Source organism: Rana temporaria, chromosome 4 (assembly GCF_905171775.1).
Source record: "Rana temporaria chromosome 4, aRanTem1.1, whole genome shotgun sequence".
Classification (NCBI taxonomy): Eukaryota; Metazoa; Chordata; class Amphibia; order Anura; family Ranidae; genus Rana; species Rana temporaria.
In genome coordinates, this window is record NC_053492.1 from 29035476 (window position 1) to 29063374 (window position 27899).

At 46.3% G+C, this 27899-nt stretch overlaps 1 protein-coding gene across 2 annotated transcripts in view; it reads left to right on the top strand.

Moving 5' to 3' along the window:
* The first annotated feature begins 1525 nt into the window (after positions 1-1525).
* The window catches only part of LOC120936060 (whey acidic protein-like), a 35590-nt gene continuing 9216 nt past the window's right edge, over positions 1526-27899 (top strand). The window contains exons 1-6 of one of the 2 annotated variants that reach the window (XM_040348158.1): positions 1530-1739; positions 14918-15085; positions 15162-15299; positions 17616-17765; positions 24008-24145; positions 26850-26987. In XM_040348158.1, the coding sequence (XP_040204092.1) occupies positions 1661-1739; positions 14918-15085; positions 15162-15299; positions 17616-17765; positions 24008-24145; positions 26850-26987 (811 nt within the window). In that variant the 5' untranslated portion in view covers positions 1530-1660. Of the gene's footprint in view, positions 1740-14917; positions 15086-15161; positions 15300-17615; positions 17766-24007; positions 24146-26849; positions 26988-27899 lie in introns of both variants that reach the window. The other variant, XM_040348160.1, reaches the window with a different exon arrangement.

A 27899-nucleotide genomic window follows, 5' to 3' on the forward strand; every position in this document is an offset into this window, starting at 1 on the left:
CCCTTCTTTGCGCCACCCCCGCCGGAGTGGGCCCAGCGTACCCGGACAGGCCTCTCTCACTGACCTGGCAGCCAGAGTATCACTCGGACAATTGTAGGATAAAGTCTCTGCCACAGACCCTCCTTGGTGAACTTGAGAAAGAGTCTCTGCCACAGACTCCCCACGGTGAGCCTCAGAAAGACACCTCTGCCACAGGCCCTCTCTGGATTGAATTCTTGGAGATATCCCTCCTTAGATGAATTACGCCTGGATCTCCTTCAACTTGTCGCCCAGGTACCGACTGACAGGTGATCAATCCCTCAGTGTGCGGCTACCTTGATCCCCGGTGGTTTGTCCAGGCCCTTTTGGACCGCCTGCCTCTCAATGGCGCTCCTCAGACTGACTCCCCACCGAACAGCAGTACAGCTTGGGATCCTGAAAGGTGGGAACCCAGTCACTCACTGGGTCCCCGTCGCTGTTCAGATGCTCCCGGTCAGCATGGTCCCGGAACCAGGAACACCGCGTGGCCCCCCGGCCCGGTAGGCCATAACACTGGGGCGCCGTGATGTGGCCACCCTAAAGGTGGGTGCCACACTGGACGAAGAAGACCCAGAACCAATGGCGTCTGCCTCATAAATACTATATATATATTCGCCAGCACACCAGGGATCATCTTAAAAAAACGTCCAAAAATGTAATGCATATCTATTGATCCAAAAGAGCAACGTTTCGAGGCCACGCAGGACCTCTTCGTCAGGCAAAAGACCTGACGAAGAGGTCCTGCGTGGCCTCGAAACGTTGCTCTTTTGATTTACTTTCCGGTTCCCAGCCGGTGATCGTTTCAGCACCCTTTTACTTCTTGGCCATTTCGCCGGAAGGTGTGCAATCGGAATATTTTTGAGTTGCCTCATAAATACCCCTCCCCAGCATGCACAGCGAAGACAAACCCTCCTGATTGGCTGCTGTGAAAGAGCACCCAAACCTTGACTCCACTGCTGCCACCTGCAGCCCCGGGGCTGGAAGAACACCCCAGCACAACAGAATAAGCCTACAGTACAGACAAGCTGAGACAGAGACCCTGTTTTGCATTTAACAATCGGGATCAGAGCCTAACTACACTCTGATCTACCCTTAAATTTAACTAGCACCAGTACTATAAAGTACACAGGCACTACATATATATACATATAAACATTTATAGTAAAGACCTGTTTTAATTGTCTAAATTTTTAAGACAAAAGTTGCCCCCCCCCATGGGAGGGTACCTGAACTGACTTTACTTGGCATGTACACTGCAGTGAAAGGGTTAACCCCCCCCCCCTCCCATTACATTGCCATCCTGTGTTTCCGCGTAGGGTTGCCACATCATCCCTTTAATCCAAGACACATAATAATTGCACAGGTTTTGAGGCTGATTTAATGCAGGTAAGGCACTACATGAGTTTCCACCTGAATCAGCCACAGAACCTGTGTAATTAATGTGTGTCTTGGATTTAAGGGATGATGTGGCAACACTAGATTTTCCGGACATTGCACAGTGTTCTGCAATCCTGGGATGGTGTCACTGTGATGGTGGGGGAGGGTGTGTCAGGTACAGGATGTTTTTATATATTTTTGCACCCATCAGAGTCGGTACTACACTTGGTAATCAGAAGAGCCGACGACCAGATCCAGAGACAATATGGCTTCAGTTGGTCTCCCCATCCTCCTGGCTCTCATCCTCTGCACAGTGTGTACTGGAACAATAGTCCCTTCTTCAGGTCAGTGGCATCAGTGTATAGTTTATAGCATATCTTCAGTAAGGTATGACTTTGACATTAAGGCTTCATGCATGGACATTTAATAACTTCCTTGTCCGCAAGCATAACATCTCAGGTGCTTTCCTGCGGCCAAATAACCCCCATGCAGCTGCAGCATATTTCCATAGCTGTCCCTGATTTCTAGGGACTGTCCCTGATTTCTAGGGACTGTCCCTGATTTGGAGCAATGTCGCTCTTTCCTCCTCACCTGTCCCTCATTTTGGTCTGATCTATATAGATGTATATAAAATGCACTTTTTTTTCTATCAAAAAGTGTTTTTCAGCTTAAAATCTTTCATCTGATTTATAAATTGCTGAATTTGTAAATTTCAAAAGCCAAAATAAAGGAATAGTAGAGGTAAAAAAAGCACTTGACGGTTGAACTAATCTTGTTTTTTTGTACAATTCACCTTTAAGGGGGCATGGCAAGGGGGCGTGTCCTATGCCTGCATACTTTTGCTGATAGGTGTCCCTCATTCCCATTTCAAAAAGTTGGGAGGTGTGTATTTCCGTGATTGCGAAAGTGTTACATTTTGAGAAATACATTATGGGCTAGATTCACAGAGAGATACGACGGTGTATCTCCTGATACACCGTCGTATCTCTGACTTAGGCCTGTCGTATCTATGCGACTGATTCATAGTTCAAATCAAATCAGTTACGCATAGATATGCCTAAGATCCGACAGGTGTAACTGTGTTAACTACATTTTAAAAATGGCCGCGGGGGGCGTTCTCGCTGATTTACATTGAGAAATATGTAAATCAGCGAGATACGGCAATTCACGAACTTACGCGGACCCGACGCAGTGTTGTTACGACGTTTCCGTAGCGGTTTTCCCGGCGTATACTTACCCCTGCTTCTATGAGGCGCAGCCAATGTTAAGTATAGCCATCGTTCCCGCGTCGATTTTGATTTTTTTTTACGTAAGTCGTTCTCGAATACGGATGGACGTCATTTACGTAAGCGTCGAAACCACTGACGTTCTAGCAACGTCAGTGGGAGCAATGCATTCCGGGAAATTTCGCGGACGGCGCATGCTCATTTAAATCGGCGCGGGAACGCACCTGATTTAAATAGTACACTCCCCCTAGCCGCGGAATTTGAATTCCGCCGGGGGATTTACGATCCGCCGCTGCAAGTTTGGAGGTAAGTGTGTTGTGAATTACCCACTTGCCTCTCAAACTTGCGGCAGCGGATCTTAAATCACATAGATCACGCGGATCTAAAGATCCGCTGATCTATGTGAATCTAGCCCTATATGTGCATACATGAGTAAATACCAATGCAAAAGCGATTGACATTCATACAAGTACGGCCAAGTCCAGCCAATCACTTGTATTACTGGCTGTACACAAAATACCTGCTCCTCCCCAGGCACAGGAATTTGCCAGGACTTTTTAGGCTTGAGGACACAGGAGCTATTAAAAGTGTGTGGGCTAGATTCAGCAACGAATTTACGCCGGCGTACCTATAGGTACGCCACGTAAATTCAAAGCTGCGCCGGCGTATCTTCTTTCTGTATTCAGAAAGCAAGATACGCCGAAATTAGGCTAAGATCCGACTGGCGTAAGTCTCTTACGCCGTCGTATCTTAGGGGCATATTTACGCTGGCCACTAGGTGGCGCTGCCGTCGATTTCAGCGTAGAATACGCAAATTACCTGGATACGCCGATTCAGAAACGTACGTGCGCCCGACGCATTTTTTTCATCGTTTACGTTAGGCGTACGCAATGTTAAGTATGGACGTCGTTCTCACGTCAAATTTTTTAATTTTTAACGTTGTTTGCGTAAGTCGTTCGCGAATAGGGCTGTACGTAAGTGACGTTCACGTCTAAAGCATTGACAATTTGCGGCGGAATTTCGAGCATGCACACTGGGATTCTTTTACGAACGGCGCATGCGCCGTTCGTAAAAAACGCCAAATACGTGGGCTCACACTAAATTTGAATAAAACACGCCCACATCATCCAAATTTGAATTAGGCGGGCTTACGCCGGAGCACATATGTTACGCCGCCGTAACTTAGGGCGCAAGTTCTTTTAGAATACGGAACTTGCGCCCTAATTTACGGCGGCGTAACGTTACGCCCGCACAAGATTACGCAGGGCTACCTGAATCTAACCCTGTGTGTGCATGAGGCTACCACTTAAGGAACGGCTCACATACATATACGTCGGTACTTTAAAGATGGATATCTCGGTAACGGCAGCTTAGATATCCATCTTTCCTGTGAGCGGTCCTGTTAACGATAACGGTGGTCTCCGCGGCGGATTCACCGCAAGATCACCGTTATCGGCGGTGGGAGAGGGCCCCCCCCTTCCGCCGCTCTACCGCGCCCTCCACCGCTTACCGGAGCCGCATTTTAGTCTAAATATGAGATTTGAGGTCTTTTTGACCTCACACTTCTTTGGGAACTAATCACATCTATGTGGATAAAATATAGGGCTGTGGAAATTTAAGCTTTATTCTTTGATTAATCGTACATTTTTTTGATCAATCAAAATTCTTGATCGGTACTAGTGGTGCAACGGATCGTAAATGATCCGTGATCCGAACAGGTCACCATATGTGGATCGGCACACCACATGATCCGCTGCTGCCTCGGCCTAGCTCCCGGAGCGGCGGCCATCTTAGTCCGCCTGGCGGCGGCCTAAGTGAGCCTAGAGTGGCGCGCTGACGTCATCACCCGTCCTCAACTGCTCGTGTTCGGCCGGCTTCTCTGGTAAGACTAAGCAAGCACTAATCTTCCTATACAGTGGGTGAGATGTGGACCATATTACAGTGGGGGAGATGTCTGTGGATATTACAGTGGGGGAGATGTCTGTGGATATTACAGTGGGGAGATGTCTGTGGATATTACAGTGGGGGAGATGTCTGTGGATATTACAGTGGGGGGATGTCTGTGGATATTACAGTGGGGAGATGTCTGTGGATATTACAGTGGGGGAGATGTCTGTGGATATTACAGTGGGGGAGATGTCTGTGGATATTACAGTGGGGGAGATGTCTGTGGATATTACAGTGGGGGAGATGTCTGTGGATATTACAGTGGTGGAGATGTCTTTGGATATTACAGTGGTGGAGATGTCTGTGGATATTACAGTGGGGGAGATGTCTGTGGATATTACGGTGGGGGAGATGTCTATGGGTATTACAGAGGGGGAGATTGTGGGTATTACAGTGGGGGAGATGTCTGTGGATATTTCAGAGGGGGAGATTGTGTATATTACAGTGGGGAGATGTCTGTGGATATTACAGTGGGGGAGATGTCTGTGGATATTACAGTGGGAAGATGTCTGTGGATATTACGGTGGGGGAGATGTCTGTGGATATTACAGTGGGGAGATGTCTGTGGATATTACAGTGGGGAGATGTCTGTGGATATTACAGTGGGGAGATGTCTGTGGATATTACAGTGGGGAGATGTATGTGGATATTACAGTGGGGGAGATGTCTGTGGATATTACAGTGGGGAGATGTCTGTGGATATTACAGTGGGGAGATGTCTGTGGATATTACAGTGGGGAGATGTCTGTGGATATTACAGTGGGGAGATGTCTGTGGATATTACAGTGGGGGAGATGTCTGTGGATATTACAGTGGGGGAGATGTCTGTGGATATTACAGTGGGAAGATGTCTGTGGATATTACAGTGGGGGAGATGTCTGTGGATATTACAGTGGGGGAGATGTCTGTGGATATTACAGTGGGGAGATGTCTGTGGATATTACAGTGGGGGAGATGTCTGTGGATATTACAGTGGGGAGATGTATGTGAATATTACAGTGGGGGAGATGTCTGTGGATATTACAGTGGGGAGATGTCTGTGGATATTACAGTGGGGAGATGTCTGTGGATATTACAGTGGGGAGATGTCTGTGGATATTACAGTGGGGGAGATGTCTGTGGATATTACAGTGGGGGAGATGTCTGTGGATATTACAGTGGGGAGATGTCTGTGGATATTACAGTGGGGGAGATGTCTGTGGATATTACAGTGGGGAGATGTCTGTGGATATTACAGTGGGGGAGATGTCTGTGGATATTACAGTGGGGGAGATGTCTATGGATATTACAGTGGGGAGATGTCTGTGGATATTACAGTGGGGGAGATGTCTGTGGATATTACAGTGGGGGAGATGTCTGTGGATATTACAGTGGGGGAGATGTCTGTGGATATTACAGTGGGGAGATGTCTATGGATATTACAGTGAGGAGATGTCTGTGGATATTACAGTGGGGGAGATGTCTATGGTTATTACAGTGGGGAGATGTCTGTGGATATTACAGTGGGGAGATGTCTGTGGATATTACAGTGGGGGAGATGTCTGTGGATAGTACAGTGGGGGAGATGTCTGTGGATATTACAGTGGGGGAGATGTCTGTGGATATTACAGTGGGGAGATGTCTGTGGATATTACAGTGGGGGGAGATGTCTGTGGATATTACAGTGGGGAGATGTCTGTGGATATTACAGTGGGGGAGATGTCTGTGGATATTACAGTGGGGGAGATGTCTGTGGATATTACAGTGGGGGAGATGTCTGTGGATATTACAGTGGTGGAGATGTCTGTGGATATTACAGTGGTGGAGATGTCTGTGGATATTACAGTGGGGGAGATGTCTGTGGATATTACAGTGGTGGAGATGTCTGTGGATATTACAGTGGGGGAGATGTCTGTGGATATTACGGTGGGGGAGATGTCTATGGGTATTACAGAGGGGGAAATTGTGGATATTACAGTGGGGGAGATGTCTGTGGGTATTTCAGAGGGGGAGATTGTGGATATTACAGTGGATATTACAGTGGGGAGATGTCTGTGGATATTACGGTGGGGGAGATGTCTGTGGATATTACAGTGGGGGAGATGTCTGTGGATATTACAGTGGGGAGATATCTGTGGATATTACAGTGGGGGAGATGTCTGTGGATATTACAGTGGGGAGATGTATGTGGATATTACAGTGGGGGAGATGTCTGTGGATATTACAGTGGTGGAGATGTCTGTGGATATTACAGTGGGGGGAGATGTCTGTGGATATTACAGTGGGGGAGATGCCTATGGGTATTACAGAGGGCGAGATTGTGGATATTACAGTGGGGGAGATGTCTGTGGGTATTACAGAGGGGAAGATTGTGGATATTACGGTGGGGGAGATGTCTGTGGATATTACAGTGGGGAGATGTCTGTGGATATTACAGTGGGGGAGATGTCTGTGGATATTACAGTGGTGGAGATGTCTGTGGATATTACAGTGGGGGAGATGTCTGTGGATATTACAGTGGTGGAGATGTCTGTGGATATTACAGTGGGGGAGTTGTCTGTGGATATTACAGTGGGGAGATGTCTGTGGATATTACAGTGGGGAGATGTCTGTGGATATTACAGTGGGGGAGATGTCTGTGGATATTACAGTGGGGGGATGTCTGTGGATATTACAGTGGGGGGATGTCTGTGGATATTACAGTGGGGGGAGATGTCTGTGGATATTACAGTGGGGGGAGATGTCTGTGGATATTACAGTGGGGGGAGATGTCTGTGGATATTACAGTGGGGGAGATGTCTGTGGATATTACTGTGGGGGAGATGTCTGTGGATATTATAGCGGTGGAAATGTCTGTGGATATTACAGTGGGGGGGATGTCTGTGGATATTACAGTGGGGGGAGATGTCTGTGGATATTACAGTGGGGAGATGTCTGTGGATATTACAGTGGGGGGGATGTCTGTGGATATTACAGTGGGGGGAGATGTCTGTGGATATTACAGTGGGGGGGATGTCTGTGGATATTACAGTGGGGAGATGTCTGTGGATATTACTGTGGGGGAGATGTCTGTGGATATTACAGTGGGGAGATGTCTGTGGATATTACTGTGGGGGGATGTCTGTGGATATTACAGTGGGGGGGATGTCTGTGGATATTACAGTGGGGGGAGATGTCTGTGGATATTACAGTGGGGGGGATGTCTGTGGATATTACAGTGGGGAGATGTCTGTGGATATTACAGTGGGGGAGATGTCTGTGGATATTACAGTGGGGAGATGTCTGTGGATATTACAGTGGGGGAGATGTCTGTGAATATTACAGTGGGGACTATATATGGTGGTGATCCGAAAAAATGTATGTGCGTTATAATTAATCGAAATTAGTCGATTAATCGATTAAAAATAAATTAATTAATTAATCGAACACGAAAATTTTAATCAGTAACAGCCCTAATAATATATACAAAGGAGCCACCAAACGTCACATGTGAATACCCTCATCGAGTACAAGGGAACCCGGAACTAAAGGCCATCACAAATGGCGCCTACAGCCGCATACCTGCCCATAGAGCAATCACAGAATATCTCCCAAAGACATTTATCATAGCATGTCCAGGGAACCTACGTTGCGTATAGACCAAGTCAGCCCATATCCTGGCAAAGCCGATGTCCTGGAAAGCAGCCAAGCACACAGATGACATAAATAGAGCGCAGCCACTTTACCTGCCAAATGATTTGTAGGTTTAATCTGTGACTCCTGACATTTACACAACTCTGACAGCCCGGTTACTTGACTTTTCTCCAAAAAGTGAACTTATTTAGGTTAAAGTAAAAGGTTCACTCAATAGCCAGCAGAGCCTCTGTGGCCTAAACTTATATTGCCTTCTCCACTACGCCACTCTCCCGCCACAATCGGATATGAAAGTCCCTCGGCACTCCCACTGGTACAATATCCTGTTTATGTTGGGTACAATGTTGTCAGGGGGTCTCTGTTCTTTCTCCTCAGTCAGTGTATTTAGGTTTTTGTGCTGCCCTAGGCCTGACTAAACTTGTGCACTTCCTAATTTAAATATGACCCACCTCTTCCTGTCAAGGCCACACCCCTTGCTTTTTAAGACTCGCCCTAAAAAATTTGAGTGGGGACACTAGTTCTGAGGGCCTGGGGGAGGCAATGGATTCCCTTAATTTGCATAGATTTTCTCTCACTTCCTGTTTAGCTATGGGGGCAGGAAGTGAAGGGAAATCTCTGCAATGGGACAGGGATGGTAGAAAATAAACTGACAGGGGCCATAACCCTCCCTTACTCTATCCAAAATGAAAAAAAAAAGTGTTGCCTATAGTTCTACTTTAATTTTATGGAGAGGACTAAGAAGATATAACCATGCCAATGTTGCAGCAGAAAAAAATATAGCACAGTGAGGAAGGTTTGTGGTCCAGGATGATAGGACAGTCAAAATTAGAAGCAATGTGTCCCCCACCCACAGTTGCGGAATGCCGGCCGCCTGCACACCGGCCGCTTTATGGGGGCGCTAGACTAATTTGCCTCTCAGCCCAGTCAGTCCCATAAGACTGGCACTACATTAACAGTGTAGCGCAAGCCGACGGGGGCTCTTTCTGTGCCGCCCCCCTGCAAGGTGCTGCCCTAGGCCTGGGCCTTGTTGGCCTAGGCCAGGATACAGCGTTGCCTGGAAGTAGTCAAATGCTCGATGGTTACCATACCTACAACTGCAGAAGGGATGGTGACTGCTCTGGAAAGCAGAAGTATACCTAGTAGTAGATAGTCACATTCAACTGGACTTGTTCTATACTGGGGCCTCTGATGTGAAAGGGGGACTCTGATGTATTGGTGGGGTTCTGATGTGATGAGGGAACCTCTGATGTTATTGGGGGCCTCTGCTGGGAAGGTAGGGCTTTAATGTTATTGGGGGACTTCTGATGTGAAGGCGGGACCACTATTAATGTCTAAACCGCTGGCAACAAAAGTGAGTACACCCCTAAGTGAAAACGTCCAAATTGGGCTCAATTAGCCATTTTCCCTCCCCGGTGTCATGTGATTCATTAGTGTTACAAGGTCTCAGGTGTGAATGGGGAGGAGATGTGTTAAATTTGGTGTTATCGCTCTCACTCTCTCATACTGATCACTGGAAGTTTAACATGGCACCTCATGGGAAAGAACTCACTGAGGATCTGAGAAAAAGAATTGTTGCTCTACATAAAGATGGCCTAGGCTATAAGAAGATTGCCGAGGCCCTGAAACTGAGCTGCAGCACGGTGGCCAAGACCATACAGTGGTATAACAGGACAGGATCCACTCAGAACAGGCCTCACCATGGTAGACCAAAGAGGTTGAGTGCACATGCTCAGCGTCATATCCAGAGGTTGTCTTTGGGAAATAGATGTATGAGTGCTGCCAGCATTGCTGCAGAGGTTGAAGGAGTGGAGGGTCAGCCTCACTTTTGTTGCCAGCAGTTTAGACATTAATAGCTGTGTGTTGAGTTATTTTGAGTACAAATCTAGTATGCATGCAGTCTGCATGTAGTAAACAATGCTACTAGTTAGATGGCCAGTCCCTATGTAGCGCCTGGTTACTTCCAAGTACCGGTGCTATCGAAATTTAGAGGGTGATCAGAGTGCTAATGACTCTGATTCCAATTACAATGTCAAGTAGGGTCTCTGTTTCAGCTTGGCTGTACTGTGGGCTCATTCTGTGGTTACTGGGGTGTTATCCCACTCCGGGGCGACAGGAGGCGTTAAGGTTTGGGTGTCCTTTGCCAGCAGCCAATCAGGAGTGTGTGTCCTCGCTGGGCATGCTGGGAGAGGGTACTTATGGAGCAGACGCCATTGAGTCTGGGTCTTCTTCACCTTTAGGGTGACCACATCACGGCGCCCCAGTGTTATGGCCTACCTGGCTGGGGCGTGCGTTCCACGCGGTGTTCCTGGTTCCAGGACCATGTTGGCCTGGAAACATCTGAGCAGCGACGGGGACCCAGTGATCGACTGGGTTCCCACTTTTGAGGATCCCAAGCGGTATTGCTGTTCGATGGGGAGTCCGTCTGAGGAGCGCCAATGAGAGGCTGGCGATCCAAAAGCATTTCGACAAACCACCGGGGATAAAGGTAGCCGGACACTGAAGGATTGATCACCTGTCAGTCGGTACCTGGGCGACGTTAAAGAAGGAGATCCAAGCGTAATTCTATTACGTATCAACAATCAGAGAGGGCCTGTGGCAGAGGTGTCTCCCTGACATCCATTCAGGAGGGTCTGTGGAAGAGACTTTTCCTCAAGTCCAAGTTCATTTCAGGAGGGTCTGTGGCAGACACTTTGTCCTAAAACAGCTCGAGTGATACTCCGGCTGCCAGGTCAGTGAGAGAGGCCTGTCCGGGTACGCTAAGCCCACTCAAGCAGGAGTGGTAAGGAAAGTGTTACATATGGGAGCAGGACTGTTCCAAATACTACGCCTGAATCTGCTATTCTCCTTCTCTTTTCAACCTCTATCCCTTTCATCACTGTGTTGGTCTTGCTGTTTAGGTGCCAGCTCACTTCCTGGTTTGCCTGGGGAAACTCCAGTCCTTAGCACCCTGGTTAGCAACGATCTCTGCCTCAGGTAGGGTGACCACGTGTCCCGGATTGCCCAGGATTATCCCGTAATTTATACTTGTGTCCCGGGAACCTTCATTCCGGGACAATACAGTGTCCCGGAGTGAAATAAGGACTGGCTGCCACCGTAATAAAAGATTGCCCAACAGGTTGCTAGGACCACCCCGCCTGACGTGTAGCAACCAGTGACATCACATTTGCAGAGTGTCTCAGTATCAGAGCAGAGGGAGGCGGCAGGCCGAGGGAACAAGGCCTTTACTCAGTGCTGCACTGTGCTCTCCGAGTCCACCCACCTCCTCTCCTCCTCCTCCGGCCAAGGCGGCAGCAGCAGAAGAGAGAGCAGCATCAGTCATTTCTGACTTCCCGACCTCCACGTCCAGTGACCTCTCGACGATCCACGGCTCTGTTGTTCCCGGTCCCGTAGTGCATTGCAGGCTGCAGCCTGCGACATCTCCGACCTCCTCCAGGCCCCCCCTTCTCCCGCCCCAGCGGCCCGGCTGCCTGCCTGGACCAGGGAACGATTGAAGAGAAGATCGGCGCTGAAGTCTGTTTAGCGCACCACCAGACCAGACCGAGACCAGTCCAGATTAACTGGTGAGCAAATGGAACCGGAGCAGATCAGGTGACAAATAGCAGCAATTGACACTGGCAGCTTCTGATGGGGCACAGTGCCACAGTCGAGGCAATTGATGGGCACACTGGCAGCATCTGATGGGGCACAGTAGCGACAATTGATGGGCACACTGGCAGCATCTGATGGGGCACAGTAGTGGCAATTTATGTGCACACTGGCAGCATCTGATGTTGCACAGTAGCGGCAATTGATGGGCACACTGGCAGCATTCACTAAGTGACTTAAAAAAAGTATCAAAAATCATCTTTTTTTTTAGGCAGGCGTGGGTGCTGGGGGATGGGGCGATTGTCCCTGAATGGCTGTTTTGAAATGTGGTCACCCTAGCCTCAGGTGGCAAGCTTGTAGCAGGATGATATGCACACAGGAGTAGCGACATGCACACCTCAGTCACCTCGCAGCAAAGAGAGAATCTCAATTTTTCAGCCTTGGAAAATGCAGCCCTTTCTCCTCCTCACAACAGTTTCTCTCTGGGAATTGTTCTTCCCCTGGTCTAATAATTGTCATAGCAATTTCCCTTCTCCAACTACATATCCCATGGTTCACTGCTCCCAATATTAAAATATCTTGAGCTCCTCCTTCTGCTTGTAAGCTCCACCTAGTGGATGGAGGTAAGGAAATGTTAACCCATTCATCCTGAAGTCCAGTGCAGACACAGAAAGTACTGCAGCAATGTGTACAAAATCACTCTCTGTCTCTATTTTTTACTGACAATAATCATGAAGTGTACTGATAGTCATATTATTTTACTGACACTTCAAAAAAGTACATAAAATGGTTGTTTTAAGTGCAAATATCAATATTTAAGGCATAAACCTGTAGCTAGTGCTTTTAGCAATATTTTTAAAGTGGTTGTAAAGGCAGAATGTTTGTTTTTATCATAATGCATTCTATGCATTAAGATAAAAAGCCTTCTGTGTGCAGCAGCCCCCCTAATACTTACCTGAGCTCCCTCTAGCTCCAGTAATGTTGCAGGAATGCCTCGGCCGTCCGGGACTCCCTTCATTGGCTGAGACAGCAGCGTGTCGCCATTGGCTTCTGTTGCTGTTAAAGTCAGCAAGCCAATGAGAATAGAAAATAAGCCGGCACGCAGCTCTGTCTGAATGGACACAGGGAGCTGTGACTCGGCTCAGGTGCCCCCATAACAAGCATCTTGCTGTGGGGGCACTCAACAGGAGGGAGGGGCCAGGAGCAGCGAAGAGGAACCCGACAAGAGGAGGATCGGGGTTGCTCTGTGCAAAATCATTTCACAGAGGGGGTAAGTATGACACGTTTGTTATTTTTAATACAAATAAAAAAAAAGACTACTATCACTTTTACCACTTCACCCCCGGAAGAATTTATCCCCTTTCCTAACCAGAGCACTTTTTGCGATTCGGCACTGCATTGCTTTAACTGACAATTGCACGTGCGACGTGGTATCCAAACAAAATTAACATCCCCACCTCTGATGTGATTGGGGGCCTCTAAAGGGGGAGCTGTGATGGGGGGGTCTCTGGTGTGATGTGGGCCTCTGACATGATGGGGGACATCTGATGTGAGGGAGAGACTCTGATATATAGGTGATGCTCTGATGTAATGGGGGGACTTCTGATGTTATAGGGGGAGGGCTCTGATGCTATGGGGGGCCTATTATGTGATGGGGGACCTCTGATGTGATGGTGGGCCTCTAAAGGGTTAGCTGTGATGGGGGTTGTAACAGGATGACCCGTGACACCCAGAGACTTTGTGAGGATGGGGATACTCCTGTGTCAGCGTCACTGATAACTCTTGGGTCTGAGTCCACCCTGTGCCCTTTGGGCATGGGGTGGCAAGTGAATCATAATTCATGTATTACATGAGATGGGACATTAATAATAGTTCATATTGCAGGATCTTGAGAGATTGCAAGTTGTTGGTTAATTGTGACCCAACCAGTCAATAGTGACCCATCTCTCTGGATAGCCTAGTGACATGTTAAATAAGGCTGGCTCTTGAAAGGCCTTTAATTGTGTGAGAACACTGTCTAAAGCCTATTGATGCTCAGAGGTGTGAATAGGTGTCAAGCTGTATGCGGAGTCGGAACGTCTGCCTAGGGAACTCAGTGTGTGATGGTGTTTTGTTTGTTATGCTGTTAATGAAGGAATGTGCAGTGATGAGATCATAATTATAGGCCGGCGCCAACACGTCTAGAATGGTTAGTAATTAGCCTTGGTGTGTGATTAAGGGGGGTGGAGATCTCATTGTCCCTTTGAATACTGTCACATGATTGTAACTGCATAAAAAGCTGAGAAGAAACCATTAAAAGTTAGTTCATATTTTGACGCAGTAACAGAGCTTGTCAGTCTCGTTATTGAGGGAATTCTTATGGAATTGATCGGGTCTGCCTGTTGGTGGTGACCGTTACAGGGGTCTCTGGTGTGATGTGGGCCTCTGACATGATGGGGGACATCTGATGTGAAGGAGGGCCTCTGGTGCGATGGGGGGGACATCTGATGGGATGGGTGACCTCTGATGTGATGGAGGGCATCTGATGTGATTGGGGGGGGGCTCTAATGTGATGGCTGGCCTCTAAAGGGAGAGCTGTGATGGGGGACCTCTGATGTGAATGAGGGCCTCTGATGTGCTGGGGGTCTCTTGAGAGATGGGGGACCTCTGATGTGATGGGGGCCTCTGATGTATAGTGGGGCTCTGAAGTTTTGGGGGCCTCTAATATGATGGGTGTACCTCTGGTGTGATGGGGCCTCTGATGTTATGGGGGACCTCTAAAGTGATGGGGGGGTCACCTCTGATGTGATTTGGGGCCTCTAAAGGGGAAACTGTGATGAGGGGTCTCTGGTGTGATGTGGGCCACTGACATGATGGGGGTCGTCTGATGTGAGGGAGGGACTCTGATGTAAAAGTGGTGCTCTGATGTGATAGGGGGACTTCTGATGTTATAGAGGGGGGGTGGGGGGGCTCTGATGTTATGGGGGACCTCTCATATGAAGTTAATTCCATCAAGGTGGTTGTGTGCCTTATCCCAGGCTTTCTTAAATTTTTTTCATTTTAGACTGCGGTGCCTCCAGATTTTTCAGACTTTTAAGGGGTCCCACAACTGAGAAAGGTTGAGCAATGCTGATCTAAGTCGGTAACTATTTCTCTAATCTAATATATTGCAGCACCGCCTCTACCTCCAGATCTGATTCCTGTATGTCCGGCCTTCAATTCATCCATCTGTATCTATGCCAAGCCCGGTCCTCCTCAATGTCACAATGACAGTCAGTGTACCGACTCCAAGAAATGCTGCTGCGTCAACTGTGGCCTGGTGTGCAAGACCCCGGACAGAGGTAAAGCATTATGGACCTTCTAATCACCTTACCATAGGGAGCCATCACTGACCACCCACTATGTTCTTTCCCGCAGTCAGAGCCGGCCGATGCCCAGACATAAAAGCCAAGTGCCGTCCAGAGCCCACCTTTAACTGTACCAGTGACAGTGACTGTCCCGGGACAAAGAAGTGCTGCAAAATATGTGGGAGAACCTGCTGGGACCCAGCACCAGGTACCGCCCATTGTTTTAACAACACGTTTTTCTGTTGATATTTGAAGAGATTGTTGGTGTCAAAGTAATATCGGTGCTTGGGATAACGCAAATATGAACACAGCGTTAGGAGTAAAAAGGAAGTTTATATTGGTTTTGGGGTAAAAATTTTTATTTATTTAATTAATTAAAAGTATTAAAAAAATTATTAAAAGACACTTTTAGTCAAACATTTACAGTGGTTATTTTTGAGACACTTTTAAAGAAAATCATAAATAATGAAGCCATCATATCGAAGGATCAGTAAGCTGCAATATAATAAATGATTGCTTTATTACTGCTTTAGGCATTTCCAGTGGACATTTTATTAGAAGGAAAACAATTATTTTATTCAAGCAAGTGGCTAATAACCACTTCATCCCCGGAAGATTTGACTGCCCAATGACCGGTCCATTTTTTACGATACGGCACTGCGTCGCTTTAACTGACAATTGTGCGGTCATGCGACATTGTACCCAAACAAAATTGACGGCTTTTTTTCGCCACAAATAGAGCTCTTTTTTTTGGTGGTATTTGATCACCTCTGCGGTTTTTGTTTTTTTGCTGTTACCAAAAGAAGAGCGACAATTTTGAAAAAAAAAACACAATGGCCCAGGTTCACAAAGCACTTACGCCGACGTATAACACGTTACGCCGACGTAAGTGCAAATGTACGCCGGCGTATGTGTGCGCCAGACCCACAAACTAATATGCGCCTAAAAACAGGCTACACCCCGCCGACGTAGCTTGCACACGCCGGCGTAGGGTGGGCGCACATTTAGGCTGGACGCATGGGGCTGCTCCCATTGATTAGCCATTCAAACACGCAAATGAGGGAAATACGGCGATTCACGTACGTGCGTGTGCCCGGCGCCTGCTACGCAAGATTCGCATAAGTTGTACGTCCGGCGTAAAGTTATTCCCCATAAAGGAGGTGCAACTCAGCAACAGACACGCACAGGTCTGCACCAGGGAACACAAGCCGGCGTATTGTGCGTTGGACGTGTGTCTGGCTGGGCGTACGTTATGTTCACGGCGTACGCAGTGATCCGGCATAGCTTAGGCAGTTGTGGCGGCGTGGTTGTGAGCAGGCGCATGGGGGTGCTGTGCTTGCGTCCAAGTCATGGCGCATGCGCAGTTTGTGATACGTACCTGTCTGGCGCTCGGCCCATCATTTGCATGGGGTCACGTCTCATTTGCATGGGTTCACGCCCACTTCAACCGATGCCGGCGTGCGACTTCGAAACTCACGCCACGCTGGTGCAGCGTTGGGAGCACTGGCTTGCTGAATGCAATGCTTGCCTCTCTGCGCTGCGTTGGCGTAGCGTACATTGTTTGCCCTACGGCGGCGTAATGTGCACCTTGCTCTCTGTGAATCTGGGCCAATATCTTTTACTTCTTGCTATAATAAATATCACAATTTAAAAATAAATAATTTTTTTTTTTCCGTCAGTTTAGGCCGATGTATTCTACATATTTTTAGTATTTTTAGTATTTTTAGTATTTTTGGTAAAAAACTAGTAATGGCAGTGATCAGCGATTTTTATCGGGACTGCGATATTGCGGTGGACAGATCGGACACTTTTGACACATTTTTGGGACCAGTGACATTCATGCAGCTATAAAAATGCACTGATTACTGTATAAATGTCACTGGCAAAGAAGGGGTTAACACCAGGGGGCGATCAAGGGGTTAATTGAGTTCCCTAGTTGTGTTCTACCTGTGGGGGGGATGGGACTGACTAGGAGGAGCGAGAGAGATCAGTGTTCATACTTAGTATGAACACACAATCTGTCTCCTCTCCCCTGAGAGAATCGGGATCTGTGTGTTTACACACACAGATCCTGGTTCTCGCTCTGTCATGAGCGATCGCGGGTGCCCGACAGTCATCCCGCCTGCCGGGCACTCGCATCGGCAGCTACGCGTGTGTGCCCCTGATTAGTCAAAAGGTGAAGCGACGTAAGGTAACGTTGTTTCGCCAAGGGGAGCCAAATTGTGGCAGCTGGTTGGGAAGAGGTTAAAAAAACAAATTTGTATTTGGGTTGATTTACTAAAACTGGAGCGCAAAATCTGGTGCAGCTGTCCACGGTAGCAAATCAGCTTCTAATTTCAGCATGTTTAATTAAGCTATGACACAAAAAAACAAAAATGGAAGCTGATTGGTTTCTATGCAAGGCTGCACCAGATTTTGCACTCTCCAGTTTTAGAAAATATACCCCCACTATCTTTGCTTTACAAATAAATATAAAATGCATGATCAAGGATTCCCAGAGTGCTATGTTTAATTGTTCCCACAGAGCCGGCGGGGGTTTGTCCCAGGAATGATGGCAGTAAGTCCGGCTCCCTCCAATGTCATTCTGTAAAATGCAGCCGGGATTCAGACTGCAAGATGGGGGAGAAATGCTGTGCCTCCGGAGAAGGACAGTCATGCGTGAAGCCCTTTACAGGTAATAACCCCCAAGTTTGAAAGTTTACACCCAGTTTACTATTCTAGAACAAGTGCATTATTTTCCATAATAAACACTACTTTCAGATAAGGGGCTGTTATCTTCACTTCTCATGACTAGCAATAATGTCTGTTATGGCAATTAAAGGTGGACTTTAGGCAGATAGACGAGTACATAGCAGTTCTGGGGTCACCTGGGCTCAGAGAAGGTGGACTGAATCATGCTGGCTATCAGACTGAGGACATCTAGTGGTAGAAAACAAAAACAAAATACCGTGGGCATAGGTATGTGCAGCCTATTGCATTAGGTTGTGCATCCCAAATGGTGGGTATGGCCAAATTGGGGTAACAGTGGGAGGGGCTTAAAGGGCATGGTTAAAACAAAAGCCTTCCTGTAGCCATAAAATATGCTTTTGGTCTTCCCTCCCCCCAGTAGAGAGCATTCACACTGATGCCGTATGATTTACATACCTGCAGTTTTCGCGTGGGTTAGCAGCACTTTGCCATAGACTTCTATTATAATCCACGTTTTTTTCTGCGCTTTCTGAAAACAAAACCTATAAAGTCAGTTTTGGTGGGACATAATAGAAGTCTATGGCAAAGTGCAGCTAACTCACACGAAAACCGCGGGTACACTGCACTACACCCATGGTGTGGGAAAACTGCACAGCATTAGTCTGATTTCCAAGCAGATCGTTTATTATTCTTGACCTCTGAACTCTCCCCCACTTACTACTGACCCCTGAACTCTCCCCCACTTACTACTGACCTCTGAACTCTCCCCCACTTACTACTGACCTCTGAACTCTCCCCCACTTACTACTGACCTCTGAACTCTCCCCCACTTACTACTGACCTCTGAACTCTCCCCCACTTACTACTGACCTCTGAACTCTCCCCCACTTATTACTGACCTCTGAACTCTCCCCCACTTACTACTGACCTCTGAACTCTCCCCCACTTACTACTGACCTCTGAACTCTCCCCCACTTACTACTGACCTCTGAACTCTCCCCCACTTACTACTGACCTCTGAACTCTCCCCCACTTACTACTGACCTCTGAACTCTCCCTCACTTACTACTGACCTCTGAACTCTCCCCCACTTACTAATGACCTCTGAACTCTCCCCCACTTATTACTGACCCCTGAACTCTCCCCCACGTATTACTGACCCCTGAACTCTCCCCCACTTACTACTGACTCCTGAACTCTCCCCCACTTACTACTGACCTCTGAACTCTCCCCCACTTACTACTGTCCCCTGTATTGTATTGGTTGAACTCAATGGATATTTTAAAGGTAAAGAGACCGTAAACCTATTCTTTGTTTAGTGAGACGCAACGTCTCCTGTCTATACACTGGACGACAACCCCTACTACTCCACCTATCCCTTTCTCACCAATACCCCTACCTCTACCCCTCTTAGGCCTCATACACATGACCGGGTTTCTCGGCAAAAACCAGCAAGAAAACTGCTTCTTGCCGAGATTCCCGTTCGTGTGTTTCTCGTCTGGAAATCTGGCCAGAATCTCGACGAGAAAAAAAGAGAACCTGCTCTCTTTTTTCTCGTCGAGATTCTTGTCGGCCTGTTTTCCGTTGAGAAACCCGAGAGTGTGTATACTTACCTGTCGCCGTGGAAACTCGCGCATGCTTGAAATGACTTTGACGCATGTGCGGTAGCTTCCACGGCATAGGTAGGGTGAAGCAAGATGGCGGCGACGGCATCGAATGTGACAAGCACATGCTCGTCGTACGCGATGATGTCACCGCGTTCTTTCCTTTCAAGAGAACTGCGGTTCTTTTGAAATGAAACTCAGTACACTCCGGCGGCAAGAATTTCTTGCCAAGAATCTCGCCAGGGAAAACAACAGGTTTTTCCTGACGAGATTCTGAGGCCCTGTACACACGACCGAGTTTCTCGGCAGAATTCAGCCAGAAACTCGATCGGAGCTGGATTCTGCCGAGAAACTCGGTCGTCTGTACACTTTTCACCAAATCGAGAACATGTTCTCTATTTCCTCGTTGTTCAATGAGGAAAGTTGGCCCGCCGAGATCCTCAGCGGCTTCAACACAGAACTCGACGAGGAACTCGATGTGTTTGGCCCGTCGAGTTCCTCGGACGTGTGTACGGGGCCTCAGACGTGTGTACGAGGCCTTACTTTTCTTTTTTTTCTCTTATCTCTCCTAATTCCTTTGTTTCCTATAATCACTATGATCTGTAATCTAAAGATGTCTATATTTTGTCTAAAAATATAAATGAAAGCGGGAGAGGCGAGACCCGTAGGTATGATGCTCTTGCTCAATTGTTTTGTTAACAACTGATCTCCTATGGGTAATGGTATTTCTGATGTACTTACCGTATATACTCAAGTATAAGCCGACCCGAGTATAAGCCGAGATACCTAATTTTACCACAAAAAAATGGGAAAACTTATTGACTCGTGTATAAGCCTAGGGTGAGAATGCAGCAGCTACTGTAAGCGGAAAAGAGTGTCAACAATGCCCATTTGCATGCCTCAGTGTGCCCATTGCAACCTCACTGTGCCCAACCTCACTGTGCCTATTGCAACCTCACTGTGCCCATCCTCACTGTGCCCATCCTCACTGTGCCCATCCTCACTGTGCCCATCCTCACTGTGTCCATCCTCACTGTGCCCATTGCAGCCTCACTGTGCCTGAGTCAGTGTACCTGAAAATGACAGGCTGCAGGCGTCCATTCATTGTTTAAAAGTTGCGGTTTCCTCCTGGTCCCTTCCGTGATAGGCGTTTCTCAGCAGACACAGTTCCGCCTATCACGGAAGTTCTCTCATCCTCGGACTCAGTTTCCCAGCAGACAATGTGTTCAGTGTTCCGCCAATCACAGACGTTCTCTTGTCCGAGGATGAAAAGATGTCCGTGATTGGCCTCTCAATAATTTCAGGTACACTGGCTCGAGTATAATACGAGGGGGGTATTTTCAGTCTTAAAAAAAGGGCTGAAAACTTGGCTTATACTCGAGTATATACGGTAATTGAGTAGGAGTGGTAGCCAGTACGGATTGACATGTCGGAATCCCCCTGTAACGGAACGTCCCACACTCCGCTTGAGTGCTTCCGTCATATACCGCTTCCTATCATTCTGGATATAGATATCAGATATTCCAACTGCTCTCAAGCACACAACGAGATGATACTTGTTTGTCTGCTGAACATGGAGTCTTTAATAGAACCAAGAATACAACCTTATATACAGTTAGAGGAGGTAACCAGAACATAAATTAACATGAGCTAATTAACTAATCATTTACCCAGACTAGGCGACTCCGACGTATGACCTTTCAGAGTAGACATCACGTCTCCTGCTATACAATATACATTATCATAAGTGTAAACACAGGACATCTTCACACACTAGCAGGGTTAATTAGCACAGAGAACAGACAGATGGCTGGAGGTGAGGACATTAGCATCTACCAGTATGTGTCCCAACAGTATGAATGAGTCAATCTTACAATTAACCCGTTGAGTTCAGAATCAACAAATAGTAAATAGTTCTTTACACTTATCCGGGAATTATTTGTGGATAATAATTACATACTAATCCCATCTCAGGTTGTCCAAGATATAATTGCTCAGTCATCCTATGCCCCTAGTGGACATAGGATGATTTTAGACATAAGAGTGTCCGGGGATGTCCCGGGTGAGTCTGTCACAACCCCCCCCCCCCCCCCACTATGTTGTTTGTATTACTCTTCCTTATGTATGTTGACCATGTGGGTCTTGTCTTTCCTGGATTGTATAAATAAAAAATTAAAAAAAAAAAACAGTTAAAGGTTAACAAAAAGGGGGGCCACTCCAACGCTTCGGCTGATCCCTACAGGAGGATTCCAGATAGAGCGATCTCTATCTCAGACTCACAGTTAAGCCAACATTGGTCCAACATTGGGTTTTCAATTTTGGGCTTTAGCATCTACCTCTATAACATTTCATCCTTAAACTCTGCACAATCTATCAGCCTTTCCCAGACTTTAAGGAACCCCTAAAATAATTTTAAGCTCTTAGGGGAACCCTTGCGAAAATCAGTTTGACGGTGGTCAATGGCAAAATGTTCCTTACATTGATAGTAAGAATGCAACCCTTACAGTGGTAATCAGAACGACGAACGTATGTAAAATCTCATCAGTACATTTAATAAAGTCATCAGAGGCTTGAAAAAATGTTGTTCAAAAGTACTTCAAAATGATATTTGCTTGTATTATTAAATTATGGAATGAATGGAATTTCCTGAACGAAAACCACATTTACAGTTAGCATTTGAGTTGTGTGAAGAATTTCCATCCTGATCCTTACATTTTTTTCTTTACTATGGTCAAAAATTATCAGCAATTTGACCCCATTAACTACAGTGCCTTGAAAAAGTATTTATGCCCATTCATGCCCATTTTCCACATTTTGTCATGGTACAACCCAAAAATTTAATTTTATTGGGATTTTATGTGATAGACCAACACAAAGTGGCACATAATTGTGAAGTGGAAGGAAAATGATAAATGGTTTTATTTATTTTTTTACAAATAAATATCTGAAAAGTGTGGTGTGCATTTGTATTCAGCCCCCTTTACTCTGATACCTAAAATCTAGTGGAACTAATTGCCTTCAGAAGTCACCTGATTAGTAAAAAAGGTGCCACCTGTGTGTAATTTAATCTTCGTATAAATGCAGCTGTTCCATGAAGCTCTCAGAGGTTTGTTAGAGAACCTTAGTGAATAAACAGCATTATGAAGGCCAAGGAACACACTAGACAGGTCAGGAATAAATCTCTGGAGAAGTATAAAGCAGGGTTAGGTAATAAAAAATAATATCCCAAGCTTTGAACATCTCACAGAGCTCTGTTCAATCCATCATCTGAAAATGGAAAGAATATGGCACAACTGCAAACCTACCAAAACATGGCCGTCCACCTAAACTGACCGGGCCGGGCAAGGAGAGCATTCATCAGAGAAGCAGCCAAAAGGCCCATGGTAACTCAGGAGGAGCTGCAGAGATCCACAGCTCAGGTGGGAGAATCTGTCCACAGGACAACTAGAAAAATTAGAGCACGTTCTAAATTTTTAATGCCCATTTTTCACGTTGAGAAAAATGCTTTGGAGCCCACACACGGTCGTTTTTAATGACAATTTTTGCATTTTTCACGTCATGAAAAAAAGAACGTGTGTACGCGGCATTAGTTGTACACTCCACAAATCTGGCCTTTATGGAAGAGTGGCAAGAAGAAAGTCATTGTTAAAAGAAAGCCATAAGAAGTCCCATTTGCAGTTTGTGAGACGCCATGTGGGTGACACAGAAAACATGTGGGAAGAAGGTGCTCTGGTCAGATGAGACCAAAATTATAAGTTATTTGCATCCACTTCACGCCACACAGTCGGGTAGACTGCGGGTAGGACGTCAGATCCCGTCCCCCCCCCCGTTGTGTTTTGGGAAACACACGGCTCCCAGAACACAGCTGGGACCAGTGAGCGCTGCGCACATGACTCGCCAATACGCCGTAGGGAACCGGGCCGTGAAGCTGCAATGCTTCACTTCCTGGTTCCCTCACCGAGGATGGCGATGGGGGCAGCAGAGTGATGAACGATCGCTCGTCCTCTGCTGCCGACGGCGCTGGACTCCAGGACAGATAAGTGTCCTAATAATAAAAGTCAGCAGCTGCAGTATTTGTAGCTGTTGGCTTTTAATATTTTTTTTTCAGCAGAGATCCGCTTTAAGTGCAATCATTTCACTGTAAAGTATTTTTTAAAAAACATCTGTGTATACCAATGGTGTCCTTTATTAATCAAATACTCTTATTATGTGCCATTAGCCAGTGTATAAACCAGCCCCTCTATAACAGGGGTCTCAAACTGGCGGCCCTCCAGCTGTTGCAAAATTACAATTCCCATGAGGCATTGCAAGGCTGACAGCTACAAGCATGACTCCCATGAGTGAGCAGAGGCATGATGGGACTTATAGTTTTGCAACAGCTGGAGGGCCGCAAGTTTGAGACCCATGCTCTGTACTCTACTGACTAATTAGACTTAATTCACGAGGATAAGGATCCATATTTTCATAAAGGTGACAGTTATTTTTAAGCAATCCAAAGTGGTTTGAAAATAACAGTCACATAGCTGAAATATCCTTATCCTTGTGTAAAGCTTCATGAATTGAGCCTATTGTCCTGTGTTCATTGGGTACAACATTGCTAACTTTCTCTGCCCTCTCTCCACAGTCAAACCCGGAAAATGTCCATCGGGTCTTAAAATCTTTTGTAAGAGGGATGATTATACCTGCAAAAGTGACAACGATTGCTCTGGAGTGAAGAAGTGTTGTGGTATTTGTGGCATGAATTGCTGGAACCCAGAGCCAGGTATTGCTATACACTTATGTTACTGTGTCTTAAAGCTGGTCAAATCATAGCCCTGCTACACCACTATTAGGGGCCTGCAGCTTTGTATTTTCTTTAGTCACTTCTTTGTATGCAGCCTGCTTATTTGTGGGAAGGTGCAGCGCGATTCGGTGGGCAGAAAACACATAAGTCCAAGTACGGCAACAAGAATATATTGCAACAGAAGTCCAGGAACTTAAAACAGACCTGGGGGGGGGGGCAACCCAACCGGGAACACTCACATGTTGTAACAGAAAAGTGGCAGTATAATAGGGGACCAGAGGTACCGATGATATGTGTCTCAAAGAGCGTAATGCGGTCTGGCCAGTCTGCACCCAAATGGGGGAGGCTTCCAGAAAGGAACGTCCCACACTCCGATTGAGTGCTTCCGTCATATACCGCTTCCTATCAGTCTGGATATAGATATCAGATATTCCAGCTGCTCACAAGCACACAACGAGACAAGACTTGTTTGTGTGCTGAACATGGAGTGTGTAATAGAACCAAGAATACAGCCTTATATACAGTTTAAATAGGTAACCAGAACATAAATTAACATGAGCTAATTAACTACATCTGATGACTCATACACCTGACCTTTAGGCTGTCTGTTAACTTACAATACACACATTATCATCAATAGACCTTCACACAATACAGGGTCAATTAGCACAAGCCACAATGAAAGATCCTCAGAAGCCAATTTAGATTCATTTACATCACACCAGACAGACAGGTGGGCTGGAGTTGATGACATTAACACCTAACAGTATGTGTCCCCACATTATGAATGCGTCACTCTTTCAATTAACCTGTTGAGTTCAGAATCAACAAACAGCAACCAGTTCTCACAGATATCCTGGAATATATTGTGGATAATAATTACATAATAATCCCCTCTTAGGTATATTGTCAAACAAGAACAAACCGGTAACAATGCTGAAAGCACACAATTGTCCACGGTCATATTCATGGCCCCCCTGAACAGCACAATGTTAGGACTGGTGACACCATCCTGTCACATCCAACTGAACTGGGGATTTGCCAATATTAAAACATTTTACTCAACAATTTCTAAGGACTTTTATCCTTTTTGGAGAGTTTTTGTACTGTGGTGGTGTCTCTGCTGTAGGTTGACCTGTTTTCACTAAATACAACTTCACCCAGAGCTGGCGGTCACTCAGACATATCTAGGGTTCCTTAGTGACCCCATCCAACAGGAAGTCATAGGACAGCCAGTATTCCCTAGTCCCAGTATTGGGAATACTCCAGCCAGTGCTCCTGGCAAGTGACCAAACACTGTATCATGGCAGAACTGTAAAGTCCCTTCATTTTGCCCCAGGTTTATGCTTGGTCTTCAGTGCCATGTCCGCACCTCCCCGCATGCCCTCTACAGTGTATTACAAAGACAAGGCCTAGGACCTTGCATGATAAAGTCATCAAACGTCCATACTCTAGCTTGTTTGGAAAATCCATCAGTACTAACCTATCTTGTTGTGTCCTACAAATCAGACTTAATAAAGTTTTCTGATTCCCGAAAGACTCCTAATCCCATGGTGCTTTGGGATGAGCAAGAAATTGTGACATTTCAGCAAAATATTGAAATTTGGTAAAACTGCACTAGAGTCAAGAAAATAGGAGACCTTAAGGGTGCAATAGTTTTAAGTGGCTTCTGGGAGTTGTGGATTTTTTTTATTATTTTTTTATCAAGCAAATGTTGACATTAAAGCGGAGCTCCACCCTAAAGTGGAACTTCCGCTCATCGGAAACCCCCCCCCCCTCCGGTGTCACATTTGACACCTTTCAGGGGGGTGCAGATACCTGTCTAAAGACAGGTATTTGCACCCACTTCCGGCCACACAGTTGGGTAGACTGCGGGCAGGACGTCAGATAAAGCCCCCCCCCGTTGTGTTCTGGGAAACACACGGCTCCCAAAACACAGCGGGGACCAGTGAGCGCGGCACACATGACTCGCGCATGCGCCGCAGGGAACCGCTGTAAAGCCGCAATGCTTCACTTCCTGGTTCCCTCACAGTGGATGGAGGGGGGAGTAGCAGAGTGATGAACGATCGCTCGTCCTCTGCTGCCGACGGCGCTGGACTCCAGGACAGGTAAGTGTCCTAATAATAAAAGTCAGCAGCTGCAGTATTTGTAGCTGTTGGCTTTTAATATTTTTTTATGGCGGAGATCCGCTTTAAGTACAATCATTTCACTGTAAAGTATTTTTGAAAAAACATCTGTGTATACCAATGGTGTCCTTTATTAATCAAATACTTTTATTATGTGCCATTAGCCAGAGTATAAACCATTCCCTCTATACCAGGGGTCTCAAACTGGCAGCCCTCCAGCTGTTGCAAAATTACAATTCCCATGAGGCATTGCAAGGCTGACAGCTACAAGCATGACTCCCATGATGGGACTTATAGTTTTGCAACAGCTGGAGGGCCGCAAGTTTGAGACCCATGCTCTGTACTCTACTGACTAATTAGACTTAATTCACGAGGATAAGGATCCATATTTTCATAAAGGTGACAGTCATTTTTAAGCAATCCAAAGTGGTTTGAAAATAACAGTCACATAGCTGAAATAAATATCCTTATCCTTGTGTAAAGCTTCATGAATTGAGCCTATTGTCCTGTGTTCATTGGGTACAACATTGCTTACTTTCTCTGCCCTCTCTCCACAGTCAAACCCGGAAAATGTCCATCGGCCCTTAAAATCTTTTGTAAGAGGGATGATTATACCTGCAAAAGTGACAACGATTGCTCTGGAGTGTTGAAGTGTTGTGGTATTTGTGGCATGAATTGCTGGAACCCAGAGCCAGGTATTGCTATACACTTATGTTACTGTGTCTTAAAGCTGGTCAAATCATAGCCCTTCTACACCACTATTAGGGGCCTGCAGCTTTGTATTTTCTTTGGTCACTTCTTTGTATGCAGCCTGCTTATTTGTGGGAAGGTGCAGCGTGATTCGGTGGGCAGAAAACACATAAGTCCAAGTACGGCAACAAGAATATATTGCAACAGAAGTCCAGGAACTTAAAACAGACCTGGGGGGGGGGGCAACCCGACCGGGAACGCTCACATGTAACAGAAAAGTGGCAGTATAATGGTGGACCAGAGGTGCCGATGATATCTGTCTCAAAGAGCGTAATGCGGTCTGGCCAGTCTGCACCCAAATGGGGGAGGCTTCCAGAAAGGATGGTGTAACGGAACGTCCCGCACTCCGATTGAGTGCTTCCGTCATATACTGCTTCCTATCAGTCTGGATATGGATATCAGATATTCCAGTTGCCCTCAACACACAACGAGACGAGACTTGTTTGTGTGCTGAACATGGAGTGTTTAATAGAACCAAGAATACAGCCTTATATACAGTTTAAAGAGGTAACCAGAACATAAATTAACATGAGCTAATTAACTACAGCTGATGACTCATACACCTGACCTTTAGGCTGTCTGTTAACTTACAATACACATATTATAATCAATAGACCTTCACACAATACAGGGTCAATTAGCACAGGCCACAATGAAAGATCCTCAGGTGGGCTGAATTTGATGACATTAACACCTAACAGTATGTATCCCCACATTATGAATGAGTCACTCTTTCAATTAACCTGTTGAGTTCAGAATAAACAAACAGCAACCAGTTCTCACAGATATCCTGGAATATATTGTGGATAATAATTACATAATAATCCCCTCTTAGGTAGTCCAAGATATCATTTCTC